The sequence below is a fragment of the Maylandia zebra genome, linkage group LG7 (genome assembly GCF_041146795.1).
Source record: "Maylandia zebra isolate NMK-2024a linkage group LG7, Mzebra_GT3a, whole genome shotgun sequence".
In the NCBI taxonomy this organism is placed as follows: Eukaryota; Metazoa; Chordata; class Actinopteri; order Cichliformes; family Cichlidae; genus Maylandia; species Maylandia zebra.
Genome location: NC_135173.1, coordinates 10330555 through 10349178, shown reverse-complemented (window position 1 = coordinate 10349178; position 18624 = coordinate 10330555). Strand labels below are relative to the sequence as shown.

The 18624-nt window shown below is 40.6% G+C and overlaps 1 protein-coding gene across 6 annotated transcripts in view; it reads right to left on the bottom strand.

Moving 5' to 3' along the window:
- shank3a (SH3 and multiple ankyrin repeat domains 3a) overlaps positions 1-18624 on the bottom strand; it is a 245793-nt gene that overhangs the window by 74143 nt on the left and 153026 nt on the right. For all 6 annotated transcript variants that reach the window (XM_024803193.2, XM_076885709.1, XM_076885710.1 and 3 more), the window contains 5 exons: positions 12370-12447; positions 11981-12047; positions 10659-10888; positions 10357-10526; positions 418-599 (listed from right to left, as the gene is read on the bottom strand). In XM_024803193.2, coding sequence (XP_024658961.2) covers positions 418-599; positions 10357-10526; positions 10659-10888; positions 11981-12047; positions 12370-12447 — 727 coding nt within the window. The remainder of the gene's footprint in view (positions 1-417; positions 600-10356; positions 10527-10658; positions 10889-11980; positions 12048-12369; positions 12448-18624) is intronic.

Genomic DNA, 18624 nt, shown 5'->3' with positions numbered 1-18624 from the left:
CACAAACACATGAAAGGAAAACCACTGCACCTCTGTGTAAAACAGAAAACAGCACATTTAAGAGGTTAATGAAATGATAAATCAAATGTCAAACTCAAACATCAGCGAAATGACTCCCAGACAGAAAGATTACATAACTGCTATGCAACAAAAAATCGTAGTGAAGTAATGGTTTGGTCTGCTTCTGAGAAGTATGAGAGCATAGGAATGTTTGATTTTTCTTACACTGCAAGAAACCCAACTTTGATACTCATGCAAGCCACATGTAGTTCTGGACTTTGCAGCACATCGTAAACATTGGTGATGATGGAAAGTTACTGTCATGCTATGAAATACAACATGTTAACAACAGTAGTGTTATTACTACCTACTTTAGTAGGTTTAGGGAGCTAGTCAAACATGTAGTAGCCATCCTACCTTTGACCCGTTCTCCACGGTTGAGTTGGATCTCTCCTTCCCCCTGTGGCGTGTAGGGCTTGACCACAATGAAGGTACGTCCTGGGACGGCACTGTAGAGTTTCCGTTTGGGCCCGCGGGAGCCTGACAGTGCTGGAGGCGTGTGATGAGGTGGGCTTGGGTCTCTCTGCACAGAGCCAGGGCTGTAAACAAATACATATGTCACTGTGGTGATTCCAGGGAGCTGGTAACTGAAGCCTGTGGTCACCGACATGTTCGTCAGCGGGACAGAAACCTGGTGACACCCCCTGGTTGTTATGGTGGCCAGGGAGGGATTCATAAACAAGTTCCAGCACCTGCCAATGAAGGGTCAATAGTCAGTGTTCCATGGGAGAGTCATCAGTGGAGAGCACACCCCTCACAGCCACTACCTCACCTTTCCCTTCTTCTTATTCCCTCTCTTCCCTCCTTAATAGCAATAGACAGTATCCTCCTTGCTCTCTTTTACCTCCTCCTTCTATCTCTCCCCTCTCCCTCGCATCCTAATCGAGGTAGAAGCAGAAACATAACGGTTAGAGGAACTGCACTGCTTCCTTTTCTGTGTGGTTCTGCCAGATCCGTCTGGAAGCCCCCTCCCCTTAGTCCAACACATCCTGAGTTGGGTGTCCAGCAGAAGTCCCCTACAGAAAGGGACAGAAATCCCCCATACGTCCCCAATTCCAGATGCTCCAGGCTGGGTTACAGATCTTGCCTCGTCCTTGAGTCCTGGTTGTCCTGCTGTGGAGGAGAGAGGCTGGGTTTGCTCCCCAACTCCCGTTCCCTCTCCCGGGAGTCCCGCCGCGTCTGCCTCTCCTCTCCCCTCCACCCCTCACACATACACGCTCTCTCACACACGCTCGCACACACTCTGGCAATGCTGCTGCTACTGCTGCTGCTGCTCTGCTCCGTGGCTCCCCTCCCCTTTGACGGCTCGCTCACATTCACACACCACAAGCCCTCTATGTGCATTCTAGCTGTGTGCATAGGCACATACACAGACAGCCCCCTCTGCTCCCGCTAACACTGCACCTTCACTAGCACGGCACATGCCGCCACCAGCATGTTGCTAACACGTCGCTTACAGACATACACACTCGTCCCAGAGCACGATTGATCTCCTGCCTGTCTGCCTGCGAACGTGCACGCACCATGGCTCCCTGAGGCAGGCAGTGATAGTATGTGTATGTGTGTGTGTGTGTGTGCTTGTGTGCAGTGGGGTGGGGGTCAAAAAGCTCCAGCCGATTTGGTTTAATTGTCGCTCCTCCCTCTTTTCCCTCGTCTCAAATCCTTTCCCTCTCTCTCCCATTCTCTCGCCTTCATTTCACCCTGTTATCCCTTTACTCCTCAACATTTCTCTCTGCTGCGTCTTCGTTCTCTCTCTTTCCTTTTCCATCTTTGCTCTCTCTCTCTCTGGCGGTGAATTCTAATACAGCAGCAGCAGAGCTCCGCCTAGTCTTCATTCATCACTTCTTTGCCACCGCTCTGTAAGTTGCATTCAGCGTCACTCTGCCTCTTGTCTGATCAGAGCTTCACCATAGGTCAAAAAACAAAAAGCAATACATCTATAGTAATCACAAATAGGAGATTAATAAAAATCAAATGCTTAAAATGGCATTTCACCAATCTGAGATGTTCTTGTTTCTGTTTCACATATAGACAGGAGACTGTATTTTTACTGTAACAAGTGGTTTTCTTATGCCCTGAACTTGGACCTTGATGCTACTCTCTGCAACGTTTACTTAAAAGACAAGAAATCTCTAAACCTCTTCATCACTTTCACTCTCTTTCACTCTTTTGCCATTTCTCCCTCAGCATATTGTATCAGTCACTTTAAAGCCTTCATTCGATCCTTCACCAACCTCATGTGCCCTTTCCTCTTATTTCTAAATCCTTCGGTCTACTCTTTCCCTGATTTCAAGCATTATTTGTCTCTTTCTCGCCCACACTCTCTATTGCTTTTCTTGCTCTCCTCATCTGACCCAGCCTCTCTTTCTCTGCTTCCCTCTCTATCGAAACAACAGCTCGCTGACGGCTTTCCAATTACCGCCGGGACTGAGGCCCAGAATGGCTGCCGCATTTTAATGTCAGAGCCCGAGCACTGAACATCAGCAGCGTGCACAGCGGAGGAAGCGTGCACAATTGGAGAAGCAAGGAGTTGAGGCTATGTCAGAATGACACAGATGTGGAAAAAAAACCCTTAAAGGACCATTTCATCCATTTCAATAACTCATATATACCTCCTCCCATCCACTACACTTACTGTGAGGTTGTGTACACAGCCTAACCTTTGCTGGTCCTTGCAATTAAGCTGACCGGACCTGGGTGACACATATTATCTACTGTATGTGTCAGACAGAAGGGAGATGTTGGAGCTGTTTTTGCCCTCTCCTTGCCTGTAATAAATTGCTTTAGTTGCCAAGGATGAGGTTTAAACGGCACTTAGAAAAATTCAGATAAAAATCTTAATGATCATAAACCTGAAAGAAAAAAAGAAAAAAAAGCAAAGTGGATGAGCTAAGTCAAGCAGACAACTACAGCTGAACTGCACACATAAGACTCACTTTGTGTCACTTTTCCTCACCTAATTTATCAAACACGCCCTCTAAATTTAGTGGTCTAATTAAGCTGCAAAGTTCCCATGTTTCCCTCTCTGCCACGTCATTGGTGTTGCTCCCCTGCTTCGTGGCTCCGCTGCATTATTTATTCCCCTCCAGCACACCACCATCCACCTGTAGGCACCGGGGGGATTTTTACTCATCACTTCCCAATTTGTTTGCGTATTATGTTTGTGGGAAGTGACGAGCTTGGAGCCCAAACTCCAAATTGTAATTATACTCTTCTGCTGTAATAAATTATTCCAAGCTTTGATTTGCCTGACTCAAGACGAGCCTAAATGGCTTTTATTACATTTTCTACTTTCTCGATGTCGTTGTCAATGTTGTATATCAACATTTCTCAATAGAAAGCAATTTCCATTGCAAGAGTTAGTTAACTGGTTGCTTCGGGTATATCCTAGATTGTTTTGTGTTCTCCGTGGTTATAATATTGTTTAACAGCTTCCTGGAAGAGGGTATCAATAAGCTTTCTAAAATTAGTCTGAGATGGACGGACAACAAAAAGTTGACTATTTAAAAATGTTAAAGGGATTTCTAATTGATTTATCATGTGGTGTTGAGTGGCAGCACTCAGCAAAGGCAGCTGGGTCCTTGCCTTTCTCTGGAGCTTTATAGAGTCCATATCATCAAAAACATTCACTGCGCTTTTTTTCTTTTCTCTTGTTTTGCTGCAATATTGAGCGTAGCTTCAGAAAAATACAAATGTAGGACCCATTACATCTACCCTTAAGCATGCACTTGTGCACAAACTCCTAATGCAATCTACAGTATGATGGATACTCATCGTTTCCTAGGACACCAGGATTTGTCTCCGTTACGATGGCAACTATCAATTTGAGAAGAAGAAAATTCAGGTAAAAAAAAAGAATCCCGAAGAGTCAAAAACATGAACTGAAACTGTAAATTTGTCATAAAATATTTGATTTGATTTATATAAAGCTCCATCCTGATTAAAAAAAAGTGCACTGCAGCTGTAGCAATAATTCAGTTTACACAGATCACACTGACCTTGACACTTAGTATGATTTTATTCCATGTGCAAATACAGTAAAAAAGGCGATGTCAGATAATATAAGATCCAAAAATAAATGTTATCCCAGTGATTACACTCCAGTTTAGGGGATAAAACCCTTTGGGGAAAAAGTGTATAGGTTTTACAAAAAAGTCATTTTAATTTTCAGTGTACGAGGAAAAAATTGAATAAGCTCTGCATATGGTAAGTGCAAACATTTCCATGTCAGTTATCAGATTCCTAATTAGGATTGATTTTGTTTTGTTTTTTTGCAAAGACAGCTAAAAAAACAGATTAATATTTGAACAGCTTGTTAATAAATCTAGCTCTTTCAGTTTGTCTCTGTGCGTGAAATCCCAGCATAAGTCCAAAGATGCAACTGCAAATGCCATTTTTACAGATGCCATCAAAACTAAGCCGCCTCAGTGTAGCATTTTCTCACATGACTGCCTTGTCTTCTCAGGTAAATGGCTTTTTCCTCAAATAGCACAGCTCTCTAAGGTGAGATGAGCTCATTATAAACACAGTCATAATCAGCATCACACTTTGCATCGTAATGATCATCAGTCTGTCCTTTGCTTTACTGCACATGAATGGACATGCTATATGCTCTCTCATTCTTTCCTGGGCAACATGGGAGTGTTAATGGCTATCAAGGCCAAAGCAGAATTTGGACTGTGCTCACTGGGCAGAACATATTAAGGTCTTAGACAGCAAATCTGTTTGTACACAGACAGCTTATGCTCTGCAGGGTCTTTAACATTAAACTAAATTAGAAGCAAGAGTCAACTGGTGTGATTAACACATAACTCTAAACTGCGCCTCAATCTCATATGTGGGAGGAGCTCAGCTAAACAAACCCCTTATAACGAGAGTCTTGCGTCTTTTCATAAAATAATCGCTATTCACTTTTCACTGTAATATAAAATTTACCCAAGATATGAAATAAAGTATGGGAGGTGTGATTTATAGTAACTTACATCACATGTGAACTCCTTCACATTATGCTTGGCAATGGGCCATAAGCCTGTAGATAGGTGATGTGCTCTATTTGTAGAGGACGTTTTCTATAAGAACACCTCAACATGTTCCTATAAAGGTGCAAAGGGAATATGGAGAACCGAGGCCTTTCACTGAGCCATGAAAGTCCTTGATCATAGCTAAAAGAGTTTGATAAACAATTTATTCCTAACTGAAATGACAGATTTGTATGTATCCCGTGGCCTTGCTCACGAGTCAGCCTAAAACAGCAACAAAGATTGCCAGCGCTTATCGATGTGGCACCTGCAGCGATACAGGTGTTGTACTGTGAAAAGGGACCTGATCAGAATTTCAGCTATCACCTGTAGTCATGAGCTCTGGAAACTGACAGAAAACAAGGCAGTAAAGTTATGTTTGCTTCACAGGTTTTTGGACCCTCAGGGACAAGATGAAGGACTAATGTATGCAGAAAGGATTTGGCATAAAAACCTTGAGGGGACATAAAACAGGAGAAGACCCTGGGGCAGCCCTAGAATATAGTGAAGGGATTACATATTGAATGTGAACTGGAAACACCTCAGAAACCCCAAAGTAGAGCTGGAGGATGTGACTAGTGGGAACAACATCAAGGCTATCATAATTATCAAGCTTCTACCGCAAATGAGTGTCAGAGCGTGCTGAACAGAGGTTAAGCTACTTGAAGAACTGGTATGTTACAGATCAATGCCAACAGCTTTGGAGAAAGACCAGCTAAAAGTAAACCACATCTACATTATTGATGAATACTGACCTGACTCTGAACATTTAACAAAATGAAAGCCATACATCTAGTTTTTAAAAAGCCTATCCAATCAAAGATCGGCTATGAAGGCCTTGGACCGGAAATGAGTTCATCACGGTGCTAAAATAGAGAGACAAACGACCACTCACACTAACATATACATTTACCACTAATTTAAAACTATTAATTAAGCTAACATGCATGCCTTTGGACTGGGGGGGGGGAAACTGGAGGACCTAAAAGATGAGAAACCAACGGGTAGGTTCAAAATAAGAACTTTAATGCTGTGAGATGACAGTGCTGCCAGTCGAAACACAAAACAACACTAAAATGACTGCACATAATGCACTATACTGCATGAAATTACCATAATGTGGAATTACTGTGTGGCTAACCCAGTCCAGAGGGCAGTACTCTTTTAAACAAAGATGGAAGAGAAACTGCTAAATGGATCTGTGTTAGATTACTCTAAAAGATCAGTCCCTCTCCCGTGTCCTTCTTTGATGTATGAATTTTCCGCAGGTAAAGCAGAGCAAGCTCAACACTCCTTTTTCTCCTTTTTGTTTCTCTACCCTTTTCCTGTCCTCTATGCATACCTCGGGCCTATGGCCGTGTTGAGGTGCCATGAATAATCTTCACACCGCCAGTGTCTGGTGTGACTAATGCATAGAAAGGAAGGATAGAAGTTGAAAAAGAGGTGAGGAGAACAGTAAAAGAACAAGTACCGTAATTGTCGGGCTATAAGCCGCTACTTTTTGCACAAGCTTTGAACCCTGCGGCTTTTAGTCAGGTGCGGCTTTTCTATGGATTTTCCATGATTTTTGTGATATCGTAAGACGATTTGTTTTGTTTGTTCTGCTGTTGTACGGCACTACGTTGCCTGGCGGAAGGATCGGGGTTCAAGAGTGGTATGTTAGTCACATGTCCGTCCGCCAGGCAACGTAGTGCCGTACGAAGTAGCGCGAAAAACAAACTTCAAAGTAGCGCTACGCATTCAGCGGGAGGCGTGGATGACGAGCGGCGATAAACTTGCGAAAAGCAAGTTATGCCCAACTCCACCGGTGGATTCTGACAGCGTGGAAAAGATCCACGATCACCAACGGATTTTGAAGGGCTGGACTGCTGCATGATGGAGAGGAGGACACCGCCACGGCCCTTCTGAGGGTGTTCGACTCTGACACTGACAACGAGGATTTCTTTGGTTTTGAAAGTGACAACGAAGGAGAGAAGCGGAGAGTGGATGACGAAGCCATCCTGAGCCTGTTCGTTTCCGACATTGGAGAAGAGGACTTTGGTGGTTTTAGAGCGCAGGAAGAAGAGAAAGATGGTGAATGACTGACTTTTCTTCTTGTTAAAGCCGTGTCACTGCACCTGAGCCTAAAAGGTAGTCCGAATCTATTTTTCTGGTGTGCTGTAGGTTACTGTTATGTACTACATGTGCAAATATGTACCCATAACTTGTTTTTCAAAATATTAATAAAAGGGGTGTGTCTCCAAACAGCCATCTCTTTCCTGACAATTCCCTTTGTGCATATTCTCTTACATATGATAAGTCAACATTGAAACACCTGCGGCTTTTAGTCAGGTGCGGCTAATGTATGTACAAAACAGGATTTTCCCCTGATTTTAGCTTGTGCGGCTAATATTTAGGTGCGCTTTGTAGTCCGGGAAATACGGTAATTCAAAGTTGAAGGGAGCAGCACACCTCTCACTTTTATTTGTAACATAATGGTCATTGTACAGTATATCAGCAGGGAAATGAGGCCTATTCTTTCTCATTAACTATTGGCAATGTTGTGTGACTGAATTTTTATTTAAAATAAACTGTCCCCTAGCCTCCCGTGAGTTGAGAAAAAAAAGGACGGAAACAACCAACAGCCCAAGCAACGATCTAACGGAGCCTGTGCTGGCTGAGTTTTAAAAAAACTAACTTGGCTCCGAAAAACTGAACAGCTTCATCTCTTATTTAATGTACCCTGGTCAGAGGGCATCTCATATACATACACTTCTAAATAAATACTGACGAAATATTTCCCTACTGCAACTGTGGGGAAAGTTGGATACAAAAGATCAAATATTGTATCTATTGCTCAACAACATCACAAAGTGTCTATCTGGCTGCTTGAAATCTTTCTTACAAACCCAGACAAATAACTGAGAGCTCAGGTGCACAGTTCAACATCACAATTTCTGACAATGACACTGACGAGACAATGCTCCATTCTTGATGATTAATTATCTCTTTGTGTTGTCAGCCCATTACGGCAAGTAGCCAATTAACCTTTTACGACAGAGCCAAATTTGCTTTGTCCCGATAAAACTGTGCCATATTATCATATTAACATCATGAATCATGTCTAATCATACTGTCTACTACATCAGTTGGAGTTGGAGTGAAAATCGTAGCCACAGCTTTGATTATTGTTAGATTTTGATCTTTAAATTAAAAAACAGAAGTCTAACCTGTTTACCCTTTCTATTGTCTCCATCTAAACCTTTAGCTGAAGGGTAGCCAAATCCTGGCAACACTGCACACACGTGAGGAGGAGGAAGTGATGGTGAGTTCCACAGGAACCTGCTAGAGTTGGCTGTTGACTGGCCAACTAATTTCACACTCCCCTGGCACCCATAATGCCTCTAGAGTTACCACAGGCATAAACAGAAGGTCAGAGAGTGAAACGGAGAGAGGGAGGGAGAAATATTACAGAAAAAAATATCCAAGGACAGCATCAGTCTCACTTGGGTGCAGATTCTGGCCATGGAGACCAGCTGCTCGTTTTAGGCTTTTTATACATTCTCACTTTAATCCATGGCACACTAAAAAAAAAAAAGGTCTCAACGTTTTGTGTACAAAAGACTGCGATATTTCATTTTTCTTTACTTTCATCGTTCTGCCTTTTGTGTCACTTTATGTAAGCCTTGTGCACAGTGACGACAACAGCAAAAGATGTATATCTCTGTCAGTGACTGTTCACGCCAACGCAGCACCAGATATAGTAGAAAAGGACGCACTTACTTTGCGATCATTATTGGACATAACATGCTTCACAGAAAGAGTGGAAGGTACATTAACGATGCGGGGAGACTTTTTTTTAATTAACTAAATTTACTTCATGTATTCCACTTCATTTGTTTCATTTTATTTGATTGTGGTACACTTAGTGCATACACTTTAGACTCTAGAGTTTTAGTGTTTAGTGATGCGTGCAAGTCTTTTATATGATTTAGCAGATTATGCTGAATGTTCTCTGGCTGCAAACTGCAGACGGATGACAAGACTATGGAGCAGTGTTTGCGTGTTTGTGTGTTAATGACAGAAAATGAGGTAAAAAACGTGAGCGCCTGTGAACGTGCGCGTGTGAGTCTCTTTGATGGATGGAGTAAAGTGACAAGAGAGTATTAGAGGAGAGAGGAGTACGGCTGGAGCTGTGTCCGTAATGCAATTCCCTTGACAGACATCAAGCTGTTTCACACAAACACACGTACATTTGCACAGAGCGTGCGGCATCGCGGAAACACATTAGGTGGGCGCTCTATGTAGGTGATCTTGTGCTGATATATGACCATAATAAAAAGCTTAACAAGTGTCTGCAAACCAGTTTAATCTTTTGGTTCAAGATGTGATCAGAGCTCTAGTTTACTGTGCAGTTTGTCTGGTGGTTCAGAGGGGAAGAAATTCGTCCCAGCATCCTGCAGCACCAGTTCATCTGCTGTATTTATCTATCAACTACGTGACATTACTCAGAGATGTAGCTTCAGAATGTCACCACTGTCTCTCAGTATCTGTCACACAACCCAACATCTGAACAAACACACATTGGCAGCTGTCAATTGGTCCCGGTGGTGATAATTATTAGTCCCTTTCCATTTGTCTGTCTCTGACCTGTGCACGTGGTTGTGTCTCCACGTACGATTACATATACCACATCTGAAGTATGTTATTTGTGATTCCAGCATGATACCGCAGATGGGCTTGTTACATAAACAGGGTTTTTATTTATGCCTAACACTCATCATGTCACTGATCATACCAAAGCACCCTTACAACCCATGGGCCACCCAACAGCTACGCCAAATGGAACCGATACCGATCTGTATTTCAATCTGTCACTACCACATTATTAACATACATTTTTAGATCCAATACACAGTTTTGTAGCCAGGGTGGACTTTCACATGTCAAAGCCTGAATGAATAAACAAGATTCTGTACTGACTGATATTATGTCATGATTATCACAAGCAGCAGACTGTAGCAGATGGAATAGGATGCAGAAGGCTGCCTGGTGACTAACAAGTGATTCAGACACATCACATGGGGCCCTTTGCTCTCTGAAATTAGGTTTAAAAATCAAAGTAGCTAGCAAAATCACAAGGGCAATAAAAATGATGTACTTAAGTGAATAGCTGCCAAGACTGACAAATGTGAGACATGAATTAGAAACAGAAAATAAAAACAGATTCACTTTTTTTTATGAAGCTCTCTGCTAAGTTGAGTAAAAAAAACGCAACTGAACGCAGGTTATTACAAACCTGAGTCTTCCACGAGGGCCATGCCCATGAGGGTAGCCGTGGCTGTGGGACCGTCTAGGAACTGGTTTGTCATCTTCATGCATGTGATGTAGAGACGGTGAACGGGAATGGGAGGATCTGGAGCTGCCAGTACTCTGGAGACTGCTGTCAGGGATCTCTCCATGACGACTCTGATATAAGACATGTGTAAAACATCAATCACCTTCCCTGAGATCATCCTTCTCTTTTACTCCTTCACTCTTTCTTATGAATGCATTCATTTTTTTTAGGTTTACATTTCATATCTGCGCGACTTCGCTTACTTCTCCAAGGCTGCTGTGCTGTTGCCCAAAAGCAGGCAGACTGCGTAGTGAAGGGACGGGGGAGTGACCCTGGCGGCCACGGGCTTCTCTGGTTGGTTGAGCATGGATGTGATCGTGGTCCCCGTTCAGGTTGTTGTCGCTTGCAGAGCGAAGTAAGGAACGGGGTGAAGGCAGGGGGCCAGGCATCACACGTCGACGGTTGGTGTAGGAGGGAGTCTCCCTGAAAGGCACTAAGAAGAAAAATTACACATAATTATACACTGTTGGCATTTCAGTAAAACCTTAAGATGGATTTCCTAATCCACTGAAGTGGCTTATAAATCTTAGCAATTACCATATTTTAACTTTGAAGGATCAAATACAGAATAAGATAAAAAAGTATATAGAAAGGGATCACTGGACTTTTTGGAATTTGTTTGCAAAAAAATGCAATTTGTTACGAAGTTCACTGTAATTTCTATTTCAGCATGCTGAATGTAAGAAGAGACACAATGCCTTTATGACGAGAGTGAGGCATTACATCCTGCTCACACCAGATGGCAGAGTTTTCCTGTACTTTATTTCAGAGAGAGAAACTACTAAACTCAGCAGGGATCCAATAATCCTCAGGAACATTTTCCAGTTCTGTTACATTTTCATCTCTTTCACTTTTTCTTCTTTGTATTTTCCACTGTATTTAAATTATAATCACTTTCCGTGACCTCCTTCGCTATCTAGGTCGAGCTTGATGCCTCTCCAAGTCTACCTTCACTTAATTCAATTCAATTCTATTCACTCAATTCTGCGCTCTGTATTGTAAGGAAAAGCCCACATTAATACAGAAATCAGACGACCCTCTATGAGCAGGCACCTGGCAACAGTGGGAAGGAAAAACTCCCTTTTAACAAGTAGAAACTGCAAGCAGAACCAGGATCAGGGAGGAGCAGTCATCTGCCATGACTGGTAAGGGGTGAGGGTAAGGAGATCGGACAAAAGACACTATAGAAGAGAGCCTGAGTTTAATAATCATTAATAACTTAAATGCAGATTGGTGTAGTGAGTGAAAAAAGATGAGTGAAGAAGTAACACTTAGTGCATCATGGCAAGCCCCCTACACCCTAGGCCTTTCGCAATGTAACTAGAGGAGGATTCAAAGTCACCTGATCCAGCCCTAACTGTAAGTTTCATCAAAAAGGAAATTTTTGAGCCTAATTTTAAGAGTAGAGACAGTGCCTGTCTCCCAAATCCAAACTGGTTCCACAGAAGGCCTGAAAGCTGAAGGCTGTGCCTCAGATTGTACTTTTAAATACCCTGGGAACCCCAAGTTCACTCTGTCAACTTACCAACATCTGATGCTTTGTGGACCTTAACGATTTCTGCCAGGTCAAAGTTCCCAGCTATAATAGCCACCTGGAAATGGGAACAGAGAAACGTACAGGGAGTGGAAAGGAACAACATGAAAAAACATTTCCGTCCTAACTTTTTCACTAAATATTCAACACTTTCAACACTTTGTTGAAGGAGATTGTAAAAATCTGTATAGCGCTACACTGACCAACCTCCATTATGTACAAGCAAATTATATTTGATGTGCATAAAACAAATGTCAGTATGTCAGTATCAATTTTCTGCTTCATCAGCTATAAAGGCTGGACTCCAACATCAGGTTGCATATTTCAGTTAATTTAGCTGTGACGTACTAGTGTGTAAACCTTTTGTATACCTCACATACCTGAAAAGCAGTCTGGCTATTGTAGTTCTTTATCTCTTTATTGGCTCCCCGGAACAGGAGAACCCGTGCACAGCTCTCCTGAAGGACAACAGAGAGTTGTGTGTGTTTACCTATAGGAGTATTACATGTCACTGTCCTTCATTCTATTGTATGCAACAGCATACAGATATGCAAACAAATACACATGATGACTCCCAAACACAGATTCTAGATAGACACAGCAATCACTTACATATGTGATTCTTTGGAGCACTTATGGATGTTGTTTTGCAGCTTCTAATTGTCCTCTCAATTAGACACGGACAGTTTAAGAAGTATAAGTCATGTTTAACGAATTGCTTCACATCTACTGTCTGCATTAGTAAAAATAGTTTTCTGAATGTCAGATCAGACAAAGTGCACCTAAAATTAACTCCTCGTCTGTTAACCAGTGCAGCTATTAATGGGCGTATCAGCGATGGGCCAAAGAAAATTGTATGTCTCCAGAATCTGTTTTCTAACATCACATGCTACTGAAAAAGGACGACCAAGAAAAGCACATCACACCATGGAGGCAAGATGAATTATTTTAAATTTACTAGGAAAAACTTTGTAACAATTCGGACATGGTTTTAGAAAGTCAAATATCAAGAGGAGTATAATAATTTGTGTGCTATGCAGCATGACAGTGGTTGCCAGAGGCAGCATTACAAGCAACCTCTTTGATCACTTCTAAAAGAAACAGACTTACAAAACTGTTTGAAAATGAGTCTGACAGAGGTGACAGTGTAAAAAAAGAACAAGAATGTCTCTTGAGAAACGCCTGTGGCTAAAACATGAATTTGTGAATTCAGGAAGAAGCCCGTTCCATGAGGTACTTTTAAAAAAATACAAGGCAGGCATGTTTGAATTCAATGAGTTTTTGACAACTAAGGCACTATTTCATGACGAGAAGCGTTGGTGGAAGAACACTTTAACTGCTGCAGGTTGAATCTAAACAAAAATATGATCTAAAGTACAAAGAGAAGTTAGCCACAGACATATGCCGTGTTCCCACTTCAGAAGGCTTACACTATTCCTATAGACATACAGTAACCTTAACCATAACTGCTACTAGTCTAGCCCTGACACTAAGGCTTCACTCCAAATTTTCTTGATCTACATTATGGCTTTTAAAACCCAAGACAGACAGGTCCTCATAGTGTGACTGTGCATACAGATTCATGTTTCCACAATATGTGAAATAATCCCCACCTATATCCACATCATTGCAGTGATACAGTACAAGGCAACATTTTTTCTAGACTTTCTTGTATTTTTTTTTTACTGCTTTTGTGCAATAGTTTTTAAGATGATTCGAAGGCCTTCAAAGGCTTTATTTGGACACTGATTGCTTTTTTCAGTCCAGTCCTGAGCATTTTCAGAGGAATATTTGCATTTTTTTTTTTGCTTGTTTGTTTGCTTGTTAAGCAACTTAACACTAACCTATGAAACATTTAAGTATAAATGTGTCTACATGTAACAGCCAACTTAGCAAAGACCCAATTTCAAATTGTATGTTTAGGCACTTTACTGTCAAGTCATTTGTTCCCATTTATTCAGCAAATCTACTAAAAATGCCAGACAGATAATTTGTATATTTGCACTAAGACAGTGATTTTAAAACCACTAATAGAAACTTAACATATCTTGGCGTGGAAACTACAGTATCTGAAGGTCCTATCTTTAAAAAGAAAAGAAAAAAAGAAAGAAAAAGAAAACAAATCCAACAAAGTCTGAAACAGAACATGAGAGAAGCATCTGGCCCTTCAGTTGATGGATTTTCTGTTCAGTGAGCCCTCATCAGAAATGGTCTCAATGGAAGGGTAGCTTTCAAGAAGCCATTGTTAAGGAAGGAAATAAGGCAGAAAGGGCAAAGAGTTGGCAAATTACACAAGAACCGGACTAAAAATCAGTGGCAACATGGAGGGATGAATCTAACTTTGACAGAAAATGAGCAAGGATCTCAACATTATTAAAGCAGTGTGAGGTCATCTTGGCAGAGAATGGAACAAAAGACAGCCAAACTCCAGAGAAGAGAAGTACAGTTTAAAAAACCTGGAGAACCATTTCTGAAGTTTAGTTAAAAAAATTACAAGATATAGGCCGTGCTCAAGAATAAAGGTTGTCATACCAAATACTGACTTTCATGTATGTTTTAATTGTACAAACTTTACATACTGTATTTCTATATAAATGTTTCCACTTTGTAAATGCTTCAGTAAATAATAATTTTTATGACTTTGTGTATTACGTCTTGGACGTTTCCATCTAAGCAAATGTTTAGTACATATTGAATTTACTAATTGCACTGTGTCTGGCTGCGCTACACACATGTCTTTGGACTCAAATGTACTCAAATGAGTACATTTAGCAATATCAGCCAGAAAGTGTGAAAGCTCCAGTAAATATAGTAAAAAAAAAAGTTGTCGCACAAATACTTGTGGCATGACATTTTGTAGGTGGTTTGAAAAGGTATTTAACATAATATATAGCTTGTTTGAAAAGCAACAGATTAATTCGAATTCAAAAAGTGTGGGTATAAAAAACATGGGCTTAATTTAATAATAATTAAAAGAAGGAGAAGAAGAAAAAGAGGAAGGAATCTTAACAATTACAGAACAGACTTCCTGATTAGTTCACAACAACAAGTTTCCGTTTTACTCTGTGTAGAACTAGTGTGACATACTGTGTGTAAATGAGTACACACCCCTAGGCAAGAAAGCCCAGCTGTAAATTGACAGGATTGTGTGTCCATGTGCTGGCTGGTTGAGGGTCGATATGTAATTTAACACAGAGAGCAGAATTAATAGGACTAACCTTTCACTAAAATCAGCAAAGTGACTCTAGTGACTCTTAGTGAGTCACACACATTCAGGAACATGCATGCCCAGATTCATTTATTCTGTTGTTCAGTTAATACATCCATGTGGTTTTACTCTTCAGGCTGTTTATAGCAGATGATCCACTCCTGTATGCACTGGAGCACCCTCTTCTGGTAAAACACAGATGCTAGTATTGGCGGGGGATGTGATGGATCACACCTTTAATCTGTTGCTTTTCAAACAAGCTATATATTATGTTAAATACTTTTTCAAACCACCTACAAAATGTCATGCCACAAGTATTTGTGCAACAACTTTTTGTTTACTATATTTACTGGAGCTTCCACACTTTCTGGCTGATATTGCTAAATGTACTCATTTGAGTACGGCTGTATATTAGGCATGACGCCAGGTGAAACACAAAGAAATAGGAAAAGTCTCTGTAAACACTGATGGTGAATACACCGAGTAGATTTAAAAATAGAGCGAGTGTTATATGCATAATATATGATTACTCTTTATGCTAATATCTAAAACACACTTGAGGCTAAAATTGCCAAAAAAGCTATATAGATAAATGCCTATGGCTATTAGATTAAGTAATGCTAATCACCCATACCTCAGGCAGCTGCACACACACAGATACACACACACACATACACAGGTAAATAAACGCAGACATTTTTCAGTGTAAAGCCTCATAATCATCATTCTTCGAGAACGCTAAATGGGTACAGGTTTTCATTCACGCAGGCCTTCGAGTGCATATGAAAAATGTACAAATATATTTCCATCATCTCTTTGGTGTGACAACAGAGAAGAATGGAGAATATATATCAAGGTTAGAGAGGAATGCTACAAGTGAAAGAACAGAGGAAGATACAAAGACTATGTGAAGGTCGTTTAGAGTATAACGCGCACCGCAGTCTTTCTTTCTAGCAATGACACAACAAGGCCAGGCTAGTTCAAAAGTTTCAAAACTTTTCCAAGCAGTCTCTATAAGGAGATAGAAAGCAGCGATAATAAGTGTCTGTCACACAGACCAGGTGGACCTGAACTTTAGCATTATTAATTATTGCTTATTAATGCAACTTTGGCATTTAACCTGCAAGGTAAACATGCATGTTATATTGGTATTAACCTTGAGTATGTGTCTTGACTCAAACGTGTGTTCTAATTAACCTAAAGTCATTATGCACATGCACAGGCACGCACACACACACAGTCTAATTACAATGTGGACCACATGTGTTCCTCTTCTCTGCAAGTCTTCCTACAATAATCCATAATCCAGTTCTCACTGCTGTTTGTTAGATGTGATTACTTTAGATTCATAGACATACAAACAGAAGTGATTTAGATCAAGTACTCTTCACTAACGATCAGGTCAGTCATGTGTAAAAAGTGTGACAGATGGTTCCTCTAACAGACATGTTTATACATTTGAGGATTCCTTTTGCCCTTAAAATTGAAGCAGCAGATCTGGCATCCTTCACTGAAAAGTGAGCATGCTTTTACAGTTGTTTGTGATTAACATCAAAGAGGATTTAAAATTGAAACATTTATATCAAGCTAATATGTTATTCTTCTGTGCAACAACAATATAATAATTAACGGTCTAGCAGGATATCATTGGTCTGACTGCTTTGGATAGATCCGTTTGTGTCTTGCACAGCCTCTGTTTAATTTCACTCATCAGTGTTGCCATTTTCTACAGTACTTTGTCCCTTCTAAATCATTAAACCCATGACCTCCTAAGCATGTGAGCCCTGCCTTCATTCACTGCTTCTGCCAAGCTGAAAGCCCACTAAGTAACTTAAATAGCCAGTCAGACCCAAAGAATAGGGCCTTCGGGGCAGTGCTCAAGTACATTTTATTGATGATTACTGAATCTTTTTATTCAGCAAACTCCATCTTCATCTTTCTGTCCATCCATCTGTATGGATCTATTGACATTAGAACAACTGGTTTCCCAGTTGATTGTAGCAGTGCATTTCTTACTTTTATTGCACATAAGCATTCATGTAGGCCTGCTTTTGGCCTTCTGAACCCCCCTTCGACACAATTTTCCTGGGATTGATCAGCTCAACGTCGTATTCGTCTCGAGTGGCAGGATAACAGCAGTCCTCATCACAAGAGCTTGGACAAGATCCATTACAAAACTAAAGACTTTAAAGTTGCAGAAAAAGAAAGTTGCACAAGTAACTGTAAATTAAACTATTTACCCAGTCTGTCTGTGGCTGCAAAAAAAGCAGGCACACATGAGTTTCAATCAGTTCAGAGGATTTTATACTGGCAATATTTTCCTGAAAATATAGCTAACTACTGTTTGCTAGTGGTGTAATTCTTCAAAACCACTGTTAAGTTTATACCTTGATTTTTTTTTTTGAAGTGATGAAAAAAATAAAGAAGGAAAAAAAGTCCACTCTCATAGTTAAGGTGCAAAGTAGGAATGATGTTGGAATACATTTGTGGTCACAGATTGAGAATTACTGTATCCCATAATCATTCCTGCATATTTAGTGCGGCCATGCAAAATACCACCTTCATACAATTAAAATCTTCAAGTCACCGGCCCTTAAATTACACAAGCTTAGGTCAAGATATTGCTTTTTTATTTAGACCTTTTAAAGAACAGTGACCAGCTACGTGACATTTTCACTGCTGAAAGAAGAAAAACGCTGGAAAAATAAGACAAACGATAGATATAAAAATGGGTGCATTAAATCTAGTGATAGCTGGAATAGGCTTCAAGCCCCCTACTCCATGCAACCCTGAAATGGTTAAGTAGGAGAAAATGGATGGATGATACCTCTAATTCAGAGCAAAGGTAAAGATCTAAACCTCAAACCAAGTCTTCATACTATTTTTTTTTCATACTAAATTTTAAATATTGATGTTTTGGGAATTTCCTGGTCTAAAAAGAGAGACCGTGACAATGTAATTGTGTAAACAGGTCCATGTTCCCACTACATGAGTAATACATTACACACACTCTTCTGAGCAGTGAACATGAAGTGCCTTAAATCACACGAATGTGTTACAAACAATAAGTATTAAGTATTTATACTGTGTTCACCACACACACACACACACACACACACAGATAATGTGATGTTGATCATCATGACTGAAATTAGCTGTGCAGCACTAAGTTAAACCACAACATTCCAACACACACAAACACACACGTTTCAGTTCATTTGGGAGAGAGAAAGCGAGAGGAGAAAGCACTTATTTAATGTTAATCAAATCTCTGCTTCCCAGCAAAGCTGTACAAAAGCATCTTCTCTTTGAGAAGCCTTAACCTAGCCTAGTGTATCACATTTAATACATGCAGTTCTTTGACACTTCTACATCATCAGTGTGATTTTTACCCCCTGATAAAACAAAATAAATTGCACAGCCAGAT